Below are 15,163 nucleotides of genomic sequence, written 5' to 3'. Positions count from 1 at the left end.
GATCTCCACTCTAAACCAAGAAAATGAGAGAGAATATCATCTGGAAAATATAAGCTTCATTATTGTGACATCACTTAAGAAATCCACACATCGTCTCCATGAGTTTGTGTTTTATCAGCTCCGTCCCACCAACCTTGTAGCATTGAGGGATGGTGTGACCTTCCTGTGTGGAATCCCGGGAATACAGAGGACGGGGACATCTCTCTGGTGGGTTTCTGGTATTAGGTGGCTCCATCATATCCTTGCGTCCTTCTGAATCCTCCATCACTCCATACTCCTCATCCTCCTCTTTATACTCTTCTTTAACAACAATATTATCCTTGGAGTTTTCATTCTGAAAAATATAATAAAATATTCATTGTAAAAAACACGATTGCTTATAAATCATAACTACCAATAATTTTCAATCATCTACCTGATGATGGTGGGGGATGGTGTGACCTTCCTGTGTGGAATCCCGGGAATACAGAGGACGGGGACATCTCTCTGGTGGGTTTCTGTAGCTGGATGACTCCACCATGGTGTCCTGGTACAGATCGTTTTGTTCTTTGGGAATCTGCAACTCCTCCATCACCCCATCCTCATCATCCTCCTCTTTTATCTCTTCTTTAACCTCAACTTTAGAATCTCTCAGGTTTCCACTCTGAATATATAATAAAAATGACATCAATGGTAACAATGCAGATAATGTACAGATCCTAATGATACTATCAGTGATTGTTCCTCATCTACCTGATGATGGTGAGGGATGGTGTGACCTTCCTGTGTGGAATCCCGGGAATACAGAGGACGGGGACATCTCTCTGGTGGGTTCCCATTACTGGATCCATCTGTAGGAAACACACACACTGACTGAATACATTGTTTCTATGTGTTTATCAGATGATGGGGGATCTAGGTGGATCCTCCGTACTGCTCTCTCCTTTACAATAAAGTCTCCTCTTACCCGGTGATGTGAGGGGCGGCTGATTCTCCATCATAACGTCCTTGTAGAGATCCTTGTGTCCTTCTAAATACTCCCACTCCTCCATGGAGAAATAGACAGCGACATCCTGACACCTTATAGGAACCTGACACACACAATGATACAGTCACCATCCAGACACATCCCTTGTGTTGAACCTTCACAGACATCAGGAATAGTTATTTTCCCTCTTCCTCAAAAAAAGCTTATAAAATATAATCATTTGCATTATAAATCCCCCATATTATCATATAATCCGTTAGTATAAACTGATGAGGTGAGAAGGTGATTGGTGGGAAAGGTGACACATCTCCAAAATGAAGAGAATGTGCCGGCCCCGTAAGTGGAGGAATGTTCTGGGGTTAATCTAGGTTTCCACACTATATATGTTTGTATCATCATCTGCTGGAGATAAAAGAGGTCACAGTGACTATGGAGGAAGAGGACGGACATGACGAGGGGGGGGTTACTGGGTGTAAATAGAAAATAAGATCTCATTACCTCCTCTGCTGCCTCTTCCAGCGATGTTTCCTCTCTACTTCCTCATGACTCACCTCTCGCCCATATCTTCCTTTATATATCTGACATCACTTCCTGTCTTCCATGGAGACTTGCTGCCTCTATGGTAGAAGTGAGATCACCACCTTGTGGAGCTCTTTGGAACTGCACCCCCGAGAACCGTCTCGTAGTGAGAACACGGCCTTGTGCTGTGTGTGTATGTACTGTATATCCTTATAGATGGGGTCATCTCCACTCCCACCAAGGGGAATAGGTTACTGCCTAGTACAGCCTTTCCCAATCAGGGTTCTTCTAAAGATTTCTAGGGGGTTTCTTGAGCAATAAACACCCATCTAACCACCTTCCCCCTGGATCCTGCTTCCTCGCAAACGGTATGCTCACCCTCTTACTCTATTCTACACTCTCTAACTCACATCTTCAACCTCTCCCTCTCTTCTGACATCTTCCCCAACTCTCTAAAACACACGTTAGTCACTCCCATCCTTAAAAAGCCCTCACTGGACCCCACCAGTCTTTACAGTCTATGCCCCGTCTCCTTACACCCCTTCTCCTTGAAACTCCTTGAACGACTGGTCTATAACCGACTGAGTGACCATCTGACTAATAACAAACATCTTGATCCCCTTCAGTCTGGATTTCGCCCTCAACACTCTACAGAAACTGCTGCTCTCCTTACACTCACAAATGACCAACTAACGGCTAACACCAATGTACACTATTCTGTACTACTCCTCCTGGACCTCTCTGCTGCCTTTGACCACCCCAACTCCTCAAAAAAATCCACTCCCTTGGTCTCCATGACTGTACTCTTCACTGGTTCTCATCCTACCTATCTCAACGCACCTTCAGTGCTACTTATAACTCTACTACCTGCTCTACTCTTCCTTTCTCCATCGGGGTTCCCCAAGGTTCTGTTCTTGGACCTCTCCTTTTCTCAATCTAAACCTCCTTCCTGAGTCGGGTGATTGTCTTCCTAGGCTTTCAATATCATCTCTGTGCTGACGACACCGAAATCTATCTCTCCACCCCTCAGCTCACTCCATCAGTCTCCTCCTGATCACCAACTTACTAACAGACATATTAGCCTGGATGTCACATAATTTCCTCAAACTCAACCTATCCAAAACTGAGCTCATAATATTTCCTCCCCTACGTTCCTCTTCCCCTGATTTCTCTGACAAAATCAAGGGCTCAACTATCACCCCGTCCCCCTATGCCAATGTCCTTGGTATAATCCTGGACATTGAACTATCCTTTTGGCCCCACAGTCCCTGTCCAAAGCTTGCCCCCTCAACCTCCCCAAGATACGCCACTGCCTAAACAATGATGCCACAAAGCTTCTAATCCACTCCCTGGTCATCTTTCATCTCGATTACTGCAACTCCCTCCTCATTGGCTAACCTTTAAATAGGCTCCTTCCTCCTTCAGTCAATCAGAGAGTAAAGGCCCCCTGTATTAGTGGAAAGAGCCCCAGGCTTGAAGGGAAGGGCCCCCGGGGCTTTGGCATTCCACCACCGTGCAAAGGCCCCAAGATGGTAGGAAGGGGGCCCACTGCAGAACTTGTGAAAGGGTCCTGCAATGAGAGTAAAGGGCTCCAGGATCAGTGGGAAGAGCACCAGGCTTGAAGGGAAGGGCTCCAGGGTCTGGGATGCCCTTCATGGTTTCTTGTACTGGGGCCCTGAACGCCCTGAAGGTTCCAGTTACGCCTCTGCCATGAAGGACATTACATCTTGATTCCATCTCTAAATTGAGAAACTATTTAGATTACTTCTTGCATACATATGGCACATCCTTATTTTGCTAGAAAGGATAATTGTGCATGTTGTAGGTATATTTTGAAGGCTATGAATTGTGTTTTGTTCAGTTGTATGTGTGGCTTTTCTGTTCAGTAAAAGCACTGATGCACTCCAGAAGTCGAAGCTTCCTTGGCTTTGAAGAACCTTTGAAAAAAGAGGCAAGTAAAACACCCACCTACACCTAAAAACGTACTTACAGTATTGCCGGGTCCGCTTAAAAGTTTTGACACCGCGAAGCTGGATCTTGTTCTACAACCTGAAAACGTGTTTGCTGGGCCGGCCTAAAGGTTATGGTACGGCGAAGCTGTACCTTTTTCTAGATCCAATCTGGTACTGGTGTCTGAAGAACCCCAACCCTCGCTCCTACAACCTTCTTCCAAGTTGGGTTGTCTATTGCCGGTGTTCTGTCAGAATACCATACCCTATCAGAATTCCATACCTCCGTCATTTCATGTTGCGGATAAGCTGTGGCTTCGTCATGAATCAGCTGTAGCCGCGTCACAAGTCATACTGCGCATGCGCAGAATAGGTAGGGTATTTTGATAACATCGTAAGGGTCAGGCAAAAGTCCTAGTGTGCATGCGCCGGCGCATGTGCACCAACGGGTCGGATCTCTGATAACAAACATCCATCCGGTCTCCATGGCCCACACTGTGCTGACCCGACACTGCAGCAACCCGACAATCCAATCTCCATGCCCCACACTGCGCCGACCCGACAATGAGACAGTGGCGTGCGCGTAGCGAATAGGATTGTCCCATTGTCGGCTCGGCACACTGTATGCCATGGAGATCGGATGGATGTTTGTTATAAGAGATGCTGCTACCCGATCCGTTGGTGTGCATGCGCCCGCTCATGCGCAGTAGGACTTTTGCCTCAACCCCCTTACGATGTTATCAAAATTCCCTACCTATTCCGCGCATGCGCAGTTGGACGTGTGACGCAGCTACAGCTGGTGCATGACGAGCCTGCACCGGAAATGACGTAGGTAGGGAAATCTGATGGGGTAAGGTTTTCTGATAGAACACCGGTTCAGACACAGAAGAGGGTGTGGACTTAGGACAAGGTTTATGGACCCACCCAAAGATCAGGAGGTGTGGTCTCAGAGGTCAAAGGCCAGGAGGTGCGGCTGACCTCCACCATAGGCGTGTGTTGGCAATAATTCAGACTTGCATGGTTCTAGGCATCGAAGTTCCTTCAGATATCTGGGAGCACTCAATGAGACACAGAGACAAAAGGGTACGATGTCACAGAATGCTCGGCTTTATTCAAACAGTGAAGAACGTTTAATAGAGAGAGTAAAAGGGGCAGGTCCCTTTCCAGGAGATTATACAAAGAATTGATACAAAAATAGCATTACGTGCTTCAAGTCACGTATTTACATATGAGATAATTAAAATACGGCATAGTTATAAATTGCATTACATCGGACTTCTTCTAAGGGCTAAGATAAGGCATAATTAGTGACTTCAAACAGACTTGCTCTAAGGGTCAGTTTGACCACAAAGCGTAACATCCTGGAACCTTTAAGGACATTTACTTAGCTTTTTAATTAAGCTGAGTCTAGGGTTTTAGTAATAAGATGGAGTTGAAAGAACAAAATGGAGGATAGATTATTCCTTCAGCGTGAAAAAAAAGACGCCCACTTCCATATCGGGGCCAATTCTGCCACTCCGCTCCGACATGTAAAATTCATTATTTTTTATTTGTTTTGCTAGAAAATTACCCGGAATCCCCCAAAAATTATATATATATATTTTTTAGCAGAGGCCCTAGGGGAAAAAAAAATGGCGGTCATTGCAACTTTTTATGCCACACGGTATTTGCTCTTTTTTGGTGGGGGGGGGGGGGGGAACAAACCGTTTAATGAATTAAAAAAAAAAAAAAACAAACACTAAAGTTAGCGAGCCAATCCACTTCTCCACCCCTCTTATGGATGTATACCTCTACTGCAGGAGGGGTGGAGAAGTGGATTGGCTCACTAAGGAATGTTCCATCAGTCGATTTGTCTGGCTTACTTGCCCAACCATGAGAATAGGGGGAGCAACACCATTTGGTGAGTTGCCATCTGACGGGAGGGGGTCGGAATTGACACAAAGCGGTGGTGGAGCTTTTCGGTGACCTTTCTTAGCTGGATATCACTGGGGTCTATCCTTTCCTTTTGGAATTACTATTTTTCAGGAGGACATTTATGGGACTTTCTCTTTTTGTTTCACACGGGTGGGCAAACCTGTGCCACGTTCCATCAACTATTTGTTTTCATTTTCATAATAGACCTCTAAGTCTCTCCCACACAAAATGTACTCAGGCAATGAAAGGTAAGGACTCCATTTTTATTTTTCTCCTGCTATCAATGGCCAACACGGGACAACACTTCATCCATGTCTTTGGTGATCTCTGATCTCCTTATGAAGTGTTTCTTACATGATGAAGATCAGCCATGGAGTATATCTGAGGTGTATATCAGGGTGTGCTTCTTCCCCACATGTCCACCAACATTCATATAGAAGACATTTCCCGCACTCAAGGCACTAATACACCTCCAGGGTTGTGTGGGACCCCTGAGGTACAGGAAGGCAGGACTTCAGTGAGGAACAATTCCCTCACTCAGGACAGGAATACGGCTTCTCCCCCGTGTGAGATCTCTGATGTTCATATAGTTTGGACTTCCGTGAAAAACATTTTCCACACTCAGAACAGGAATATGGCTTCTCACCCGTGTGAGACCTCTGATGCTTGACGAGGTCTGATTTTGCCGCAAAACATTTTCCGCACTCTGAACAGGAAAACGGCTTCTCGCCTGTGTGCAATCTCTGATGTATAGAAAGACTGGAATTCCTAGAAAAACATTTCCCACACACAGAACAGGAAAATGGCTTCACCTCCGTGTGAGACCGCTGATGTTTGACAAGGTCTGATTTTACTGCAAAACATTTCTCGCACTCAGAACAGGAAAACGGCTTCTCACCCGTGTGCAATTTCTGATGTTTAAAAAGACAGGACTGCGATGAAAAACATTTCCCGCACTCAGAACAGGTATACGGCTTCTCTCCAGTGTGAGACATTTGATGTGTGACAAGTTGTAATTTTCGTGCAAAACATTTCCCACACTCAGGACAGGAATACGGCTTCTCCCCTGTGTGAGATCTCTGATGGCTGCTAAGACCCAACTTCCCTGAAAAACATTTCCCGCACTCAGAACAAGAATACGGCTTTTCTTCTGTGTGAGTTCTCTGATGTAGGGAAAGATGGGCTTTCTTTAAAAAAGATTTTCCGCACTCAGGACAGGAATGCGGCTTCTCAACTGTGTGAGCTCTCTTATGTTCATCAAGATTGAATTTAAAAAAGAAACACTTCCCGCACTCAGGACAGGAGAACCTCTTATCTGTTGGAAGGACGGCACCGTCCCTCACAGTCTGAGGTTCCTCAGGATAAGAGGAATACGATGGTCCGGCACCGTCCCTCACAGTCTGAGGTTCCTCAGGATAAGAGGAATACGATGGTCCATCTACACTGTGTGGTGCCGGATGGACATTTGAGGTAGCCGGGTTTTCTCCTGGACTATACTGTGTGATGTCCTCATCTTCTACTTTACAGTCTGGAGACAAAGTGAGACAATCCTCTGAGGTTTTCCTCATCTCCCGTCCATCTACTAAAATAGAAATACAAAGATTATTACTAGACATCAGCAGATTGGTTCCCCTAAACCAGGACTCCGCCCACATCAGACAGCTTTGTCTCTGAGGATCTTACAATTCCCACCTCAGGGTAACTAGTAAATGGGTCCTCTGATCTCCTACCAGTTCATTTCTTTATTTATGGACCTTAGTCAGAGAGTGAGGAAACAACGAGAACTGTCTTTTATAGGAGTGACAGTGATAAGTTGATTATAGGATGAGTGTCCCCACCTGGGCATGGGGCAGAAGACCCAAGGTACATACCCCAGGTGTCTAGGTTAAGCAACGTCTATGGTGAAAATCATCACTTTGCTGTCAGCTGAACCTCAGAATCTCCATAAATCCAGTCTAGAGACATAAATTGTGTCTGCAGCACAGAGAAGGAAGATTATCCGAGAGAAATACAGGAATACAGGATGGGGGGCACAGCTCAGGAAAGTGACCAGGGGATTACAGGCTGATATCACCCAGTCCCTGCCCTACTTTGGACCAATCAGTGAGCAGTATGGGTGGAGGAATGTATTTAGTGTTAATTAGGGGAATATAGGTCGAGTGTCCTTAGATGGGCATTAGATGGGCATGGTTTGAGGATGTCATCACGTTGGGTGGAGGAACCCTTATTCATTCCAAAGGTGTTCTATTAGATTGAGGTCATTACTGCGCAGGCCAGCCAAGTTCCTCGAACACAAACTCGCTCATCCATGTCTTTATGGACCTTGCTTTGTGCACTGGTACAAATGATTAGGTGGAGGGGGAATTATGGTGTGGGGTTGTTTTTCAGGGGTTGGGCTTGGCCCCTTAGTTCCAGTGAAGGGAACTCTTAAGGCATCAGCATACCAAGATATTTTGGACAATTTCATGCTCCCAACTTTGTAGGAAGAGTTTGGGGATGCCCCCTTCCTGTTCCAACATGACTGCACACCAGTGCACAAAGCAAGGCCCATAAGGCTGATCACCAAGTCCCCGCCCTACTCTGGACCAATCAGTGAGCAGTATGGGTGGAGGAATGTATTTAGTGTTAATGACCCACCTGTGCTGATCTCTGTAGGAGTGTCCTCCTCTATAAATGTCCCCGTTATTCCATCCTCCTCCATAGACTGCTGATCATCCCTCACATACGTCTTTTCTTCTTCTGCTTTAACTTCAACTTTAATATCGATTGGATCTCCACTCTAAATCAAAAAAATTATAGAAAATATCATCTTTAAAATATAAGCTTTATTATGGTGACTTCATAGAAGAAACCCACACATCGTCTCCATGAGCTCCGCACCACCAACCTTGTAACATTGAGGGATGGTGTGACTTTCCTGTGTGGAATCCCGGGAATACAGAGGACGGGGACATCTCTCTGGTGGGTTTCTGGTATTAGGTGACTCCATCATATCCTTGTGTCCTTCTGAAACCTCCTCCATCACTCCATACTCCTCATCCTCCTCTTTATACTCTTCTTTTACAACAATATTATCCTTGTGAAAGATGGAATAATAACATTCATTGTAACAAACATGCTTGTATAGCAATTTTAACTACCAATAATTGTTCCTCATCTACCTGATGATGGTGAGGGACGGTGTGACCTTCCTGTGTGGAATCCCGGGAATACAGAGGACGGGGACATCTCTCTGGTGGGTTTCTGTAGCTGGATGACTCCACCCTGGTGTCCTGGTACAGATCTTTGTGTCCTTTTGGAATCTCTGACTCCTCCATCACCCCATCCTCATCATCCTCCTCTTTTATCTCTTCTTTAATAACAATGTTAAACTCACTCGGGTTTCCACTCTGAATATATAATAAAAATGACATCAATGGTAACAATGCAGATAATGTACAGATCCTAATGATACTATCAGTGATTGTTCCTTATCTACCTGATGATGGTGGGGGATGGTGTGACCTTCCTGTGTGGAATCCCGGGAATACAGAGGACGGGGACATCTCTCTGGTGGGTTCCCATTACTGGATCCATCTGTAGGAAACACACACACTGACTGAATACATTGTTTCTATGTGTTTATCAGATGATGGGGGATCTAGGTGGATCCTCCGTACTGCTCTCTCCTTTACAATAAAGTCTCCTCTTACCCAGTGATGTGAGGGGCGGCTGATTCTCCATCATGACGTCCTTGTAGAGATCCTTGTGTCCTTCTAAATACTCCCACTCCTCCATGGAGAAATAGACAGTGACATCCTGACACCTTATAGGAACCTGACACACACAATGATACAGTCACCATCCAGACACATCCCCCACAGGATTGCCACCTTATCTCTTTAAAACCAAACGCATAATAATTACACAGGTTCGGGTGCTAATTAATTGCAGATAAGGCACCAAGTGGGTTATATTACCACCTTAACCAGCCACCGAACCTGTGTAATCGTAAAATCAATTATTATAGACTGATGAGGTGAGAAGGTGATTGGTGGGAAAGGTGACACATCTCCAAAAGGAAGAGAATGTTCCGGCCCCGTAAGCAGGGCAATGTTTTGCCCCTGAAGGGGTTAATCTAGGTTTCCACTCTATATATGTGTGTATCATCATCTGCTGGAGATAAAAGAGGTCACAGTGACTATGGAGGAAGAGGACGGACATGACGGGGGGGGGGGGGGTTACTGGGTGTAAATAGAAAATAAGATCTTATTACCTCATCTACTGCCACTTCCAGCGACGTTTCCGCTCTACTTCCTCCCAACTCACCTTTCACCCGGAAATTCTTATTTATACTTGACATCACTTCCTGTCTTCCATAGAGACTTCCTGTCTGGGTAGAAGTGAGATCGCCATCTTGTGGAGCTCAGAGGAACTGCAGCCCCCGAGAAACGTCTAGTAGGGAGAACATGGCCTTGTGCTGTGTGTGTATGTACTGTATATCCTTATAGATGGAATCATCTCCACTACCACCAAGGGGGAGAAATATATTACTGCCTAGTCCAGCCTTTCTCAGCCAGGGTTCCTCCAAAGGTTTCTAGGGGTTCCCTGAGCAATGAACAATTTCTGTCTCTCAGTAACAACTGACATCAATGATCTGTAAGGGGGGCCGTCTTTCCACTGATATATGGGGGTCTTTCTCTCATTGGTCACCAATGTAAGGGACCACTACACTGACCACTGAAATAAGGGTGTCCTTCTTCCGTTGGTCACAAAAATAAGGGACCACTACATTGACCAATGATAATGTATAAGGGCATCCTTCTTTCATTGGTTACCAATATAAGGGGCCACCACACTGAACATTGATATTAGGGGGGGGCCTTCTGCCATTGGTCACCAATAAAAGGGACCACTACACTGACCACTGATATTTGCGAGTCCTTCTCCCATTAATCATCAATGTAAGGCACCAATGATATACAGGGGTCCTTCTCCCATTGGTCACCAATGTAAGGGACCCCTACACTGACCACTGATATTTGCGAGTCCTTCTCCCATTAATCACCAATGTAAGGGACCAATGATATACAGGGGTCCTTCTCCCATTGGTCACCAATGTAAGGGACCCCTACACTGACGTTTGCGGGTCCTTCTCCCATTGGTCAACAATGTAAGGGACCACTCCACTTACCACTGATTTAATGACTTGCAGACTGCCGCACGTCTATTTACTGCGGCAGTCAGCCCCCTACAAGCAAAGCGATGTAGACCTACGTCGCTTGCCCACAAGCCTGTAGGGGGCGAGCGCGCACCGCCGGTGGCGCGCTCCCGCCCCCGCTCGTTTCATGGGGAGCCAGCGCGTGTGACTGGCGGACTCCGATGGCCTCCGGCCACTCGTCATCTCCCGCAGCAGAGGGAGAAAGACAAACGGCTGATGTAATCGCCTGTCATTCTCCCTGAAGTAAGCACAGAGGCTATGTGATCCTGCTATATAGGGTCGCATGTCTCTGTGATTACTTCACAAGCCACGCCCCCTAACAGTTAGAATCACGCCCCTAGGGAAACACTTAACCCCTTGAGCACCAATAAAGTTAACCCCTTCCCTGCCATTGTCATTAGTACAGTGACAGTGCATATTTTTAGCACTGATTACTGTAGTAATGTCACTGGTACCCCGAAAAGTGTCAAAAATTACAGTCAGGGGTCCGACCAGTTCGCCGCAATGTCGCAGTCCCGCAAAAAAAAAACAAATCGCAGATCGCCGCCATTACTAGTTAAAAAAAAAACAATAAAAATGACATAAATATTTACCGTAGTTAGTAAACGCAATAACTTTTGCGCAAACCAATTAAAATACGCTTATTGTGATTTTTTTTACCAAACATATGTAGCAGAAAACAAATTGGCCTAAAATGTTAAAAAATTTTGATTTTTACATTTTTTTTGAGAATTTCATATAAAAAAAATGTGAAAAATATTTATTTTTTCAGAATTGTCGCTATTTTTTTGTTTATAGCGCAAAAAATAAAAATCGCACAGGTGATCAAATACCACCAAAAGAAAGATCCGTTTGTGGGAAAAAAAGGATGTCAATTTCATTTGGGTACAGCATCGCAGGACCGCGCAATTGTCTGTTAAAGTCACGCAGTGCCAAATCGCAAAATAGGGCCTGGTCATTGAGCAGCCAAATCCTCCGGGGCTTAAGTTGTTAAGAAGGTAATTTTCCCATTGGTTACTAATGTAAGAGACCACTACACGGAACACTGATATATGTGGAGCCTTCTCCTATTGGTCACCATTGTAAGGGACTACTACACTGACCACTGATATAGGGGGCCCTTCTCCCATTGGCCACCAATGTAAGGGACCACTACTGACCACTGATATAATGTAATCCTTCTCCTTTTGGTCACCAATGTAAGGACCATCACACTGACCACTGATATAAGGGGGTCCTTCTCCCATTAATCACCAATGTAAGGGACCACTACACTGATCACTGATATAGAGGGCCCTTCTCCCATTGGTTACCATTGTAAGGAACCACTACACTGACATACGGGGGCCCTTTTCCCATTGGTCACCAATGTAAGGGACCACTACCCTGACTACTGATATAAGAGGGTCCTTTCTTAGTAGTCAGGATGTTATTGAAGATCTTCCTGAAGGTCGGCTGTGTGTAGAAAAGCATATCTGATGGAAGAGTTCCATTATTACCAATGATTGTGCTGAGGTTTGTGTGTGTCTCCGTTACTCTCCGTTGTGGTTCAGTCATTAAAGTATATTTTGTGGGTACAAATCCTGTGGAATATTTAATCTTGTTCAAATTTTAAGCCCCTCCCACAATTTTACCACACCCCCAATTCACCGCCTATTAATTGTCCTTTGGGTACGCAAGGCTGAACCCCCCCCCCCCTCGAGAAAAGAAGAAAACTTCAGCCCTATACTGTACTGCCTGGAGCCCATTGGTGGATTCCTTATGTAGTGCACCCGTAAGGAGTACAGCCCTGTACTGTACTGCCTGGAGCCCATTGGTGGATTCCTTATGTAGTGCACCCGTAAGGAGTACAGCCCTGTACTGTACTGCATGGAGCACATTGGTGGATTCCTTATGTAGTGCACCCATAAGGAGTACAGCCCTGTACTGTACTGCCTGGAGCCCATTGGTAGATTCCTTATGTAGTGCTCCCGTAGGGAGCCGCAGAAGAACTTGGATCCCCCACCCCTGCCCACCCAAGCACACCGAATCCTCACAAGCACCCCCAGAGTCAGAGAACAGTCAGTGACTTGGTTTTTGTTATTTATTGAGGGTCAATAACTTGAACAGGGATGGGAGGTTATGGGATGCCCACTAGACTTCAGGGAAATCTTCCTATATACAGTCTCCTTTTCTTTTTTTTTTTAAATCATTTTACCACGCCCCCCAAGTCACCACCTATCTATTTTCCTTTGGGTACGCAAGGCTGAACCCCCCTCAAGAAAAGAAGAAAACTTCAGCCCTGTACTGTACTGCCTGAAGCCCATTGGTGGATTCCTTATGTAGTGCACCCGTAAGGAGTACAGCCCTGTACTGTACTGCCTGGAGCCCATTGGTGGATTCCTTATGTAGTGCACCCATAAGGAGTACAGCCCTGTACTGTACTGCCTGGAGCCCATTGGTGGATTCCTTATGTAGTGCACCCGTAAGGAGCCGCAGAAGAACTTGGATGCCCCACCCCTGCCCAGCCAGGCACACCAAATCTTCACAAGCACCCCCCAGAGTCAGAGAACAGTCCGTGACTTGATTTTTGTTATTTATTGAGGGTCAATAACTTGAACAGGGATGGGAGGTTATGGGATGCCCACTTGACTTCATGGAGATCTTCCTATATACAGTCTCCTTTTCTTTTTTTGAAAATCTTTTTATTGTTTTTTTGCAACACAAACAACTAAACAGGTGCATTCGGTTCACATTACAACAATCATATGAACGCATATATGATAGCACGTCGCCCACGCAGGGGTCAGAAAAAAAAAAACATTGCATATCATAGAGAAAACCATAAACCTGAGGCTGGGAAAATCAGTCATGAGGAGGCACCAGACAGTAATAGAGTGTCAGAGTCTAAGCAATATCAAGACCCAGATAAGGGGCACTCCCGGCGTGGTGGACCCAGAGTAGGAAATTGAGGTCAGAGTCTGGTCAGCCATAGCGGCGGAGGAATCAGATAGCCACCTGGCCCAAACTCTATTGTGTTTCTTGGGGCAACCTCTATGAGCGTAGGTGTCCCGCTTAAGAGGTATCACAGATTTCACAAGTTTCTTCCACTCTAGTACCGTGGGGGGAGCCCGCTGTCTCCAGTGGAGTGCAATATTTTTCCTGGAATAGAAGAGCAACAGGCCCAGGAGAGTACGCTCAGCCACTCTGGGTACCAGGTCATCCAGCAAGCCCAGAAGACAGAGCCTGGGAGATGGATCGACCGAGATCTGTAAAACATCCTTAATCACAGAGAGTACATGTGACCAGTACGTGGAGAGCTCCGGGCAGGACCAAAAGATGTGGAGGAAATCACCCCGGATCTCGACCACATCTGCAGCAGTGCGAGGGATGGGAGGCATGAATCTTATAAAGACGGTAAGGGGGTAAGGTACGCCCTATGGGCAATCATATTGTATGAGGTGATCCCTGAGGGAAGCCAGTATCTTGAAGGGAAGTTCCCACATATACAGTCTCCTTCACTTGTCTCCTGCACATACTTGCTTGCACCAGCTGATGAATCACTGTAGGATGTTCTGACAGTCTCCCAGATTGAAGCAATAGCCCTTCACAGGCAGGTATGCGTAGTCCCTTGTGGTGTAGCAAAAATACAAGGAACAGCTTGTACTGCTCTGTAGCTACTGATCAAAGCAACACCTTGTCAGCCACTGCCAACCCACCTGGCTGCAGCTACCACTTTCACTAACCCTCCAGGCTAACTCTTCACACCAGTCCTTCAGACTGAATCTTCCCCAGCCCACCCGGGTGACTCTCAGATCTCCCAGGTAAGATTTAAGCCCACCGTTGTCTTCAGGGAGACTGGCTACATGTAGCATTCCCCCCCCCCTTTGTTAGTCCCCAGCAGTGCTGATCTACTTACGCTGCCCTCTATTGCTCCTGTGCCTCCAGAAAGGGCTTCCCCTCTGTGCAGTATGGCGGGATCCTTCCAGCACCTGAGCCCCACAGCCCATGGCAGGACACCCCCCCCCCCCCAGACCAGACTAGGGGGCACACCTGAGTGCCACTGACAGCCTCCTCAGCGCTGTCTACATCTTCCACCCGATTGCCCCTGCTGGCATGGGCCATGTCTATATATGAAGTGGTCTCAGCACCCTTCCAGCCAACATCTGGGGATTGGCTAAGGCTCAATAAATATTTAAGGCAGCTCCTCCTAACCTCCACCCACTAATTCTAGAAAATTCTTCAACCTTCTAGATCAGGGGAGGCACCAGGATAAGTCACCCAGCCCTGAACTCTAGTAAACCCTGACCCAGCTTCCATACCTTAGGCTTAGCCCTGAGCTAAACTATGTTTTTACCTACTCTAACTTCTAACCCACACTATACTAACTGCTAGCACATACTAAAGGGTGCTACTACACTTAGATCTGTCAGTAAAGCTGTGAGTGAGGCCAGAAATCTGCATGAATGGACAGGATATGGATCCTTCCTCACCTCATTCCTGGTTATGGAAAATATGATATTACCAGTCCGGTATCAGAGATCTGACAGTAAATGAGGCCCGTAATTAGTAAGTAGGTAGGAGTGAGGCCAGAAATCTGATCATGATTGGACATTTGGATCCTTCCTCATCTCA

The 15,163-nt window shown here is 46.1% G+C and overlaps 2 protein-coding genes across 2 annotated transcripts in view; one reads left to right on the top strand and one right to left on the bottom strand.

Annotated features, from left to right (window-relative positions):
- The window catches only part of LOC309564465 (uncharacterized protein), a gene marked incomplete at both ends in the record, with an annotated part of 1,172,539 nt that overhangs the window by 1,071,231 nt on the left and 86,145 nt on the right, over positions 1 to 15,163 (top strand).
- The window catches only part of LOC309564074 (uncharacterized protein), a gene marked incomplete at both ends in the record, with an annotated part of 288,253 nt that overhangs the window by 214,748 nt on the left and 58,342 nt on the right, over positions 1 to 15,163 (bottom strand). Inside the window, 2 exons of the mRNA XM_082268699.1 lie at positions 5,996 to 6,968; positions 15,022 to 15,028. Of these exons, the coding sequence (XP_082124825.1) occupies positions 5,996 to 6,968; positions 15,022 to 15,028 (980 nt within the window). The remainder of the gene's footprint in view (positions 1 to 5,995; positions 6,969 to 15,021; positions 15,029 to 15,163) is intronic.

The sequence above is a fragment of the Pelophylax lessonae genome (genome assembly GCF_965119305.1).
Source record: "Pelophylax lessonae genome assembly, chromosome: 9".
In the NCBI taxonomy this organism is placed as follows: Eukaryota; Metazoa; Chordata; class Amphibia; order Anura; family Ranidae; genus Pelophylax; species Pelophylax lessonae.
The sequence above is the reverse complement of the archived record's forward strand: the minus strand, read 5'-3'. Positions and strand labels throughout refer to the sequence as shown.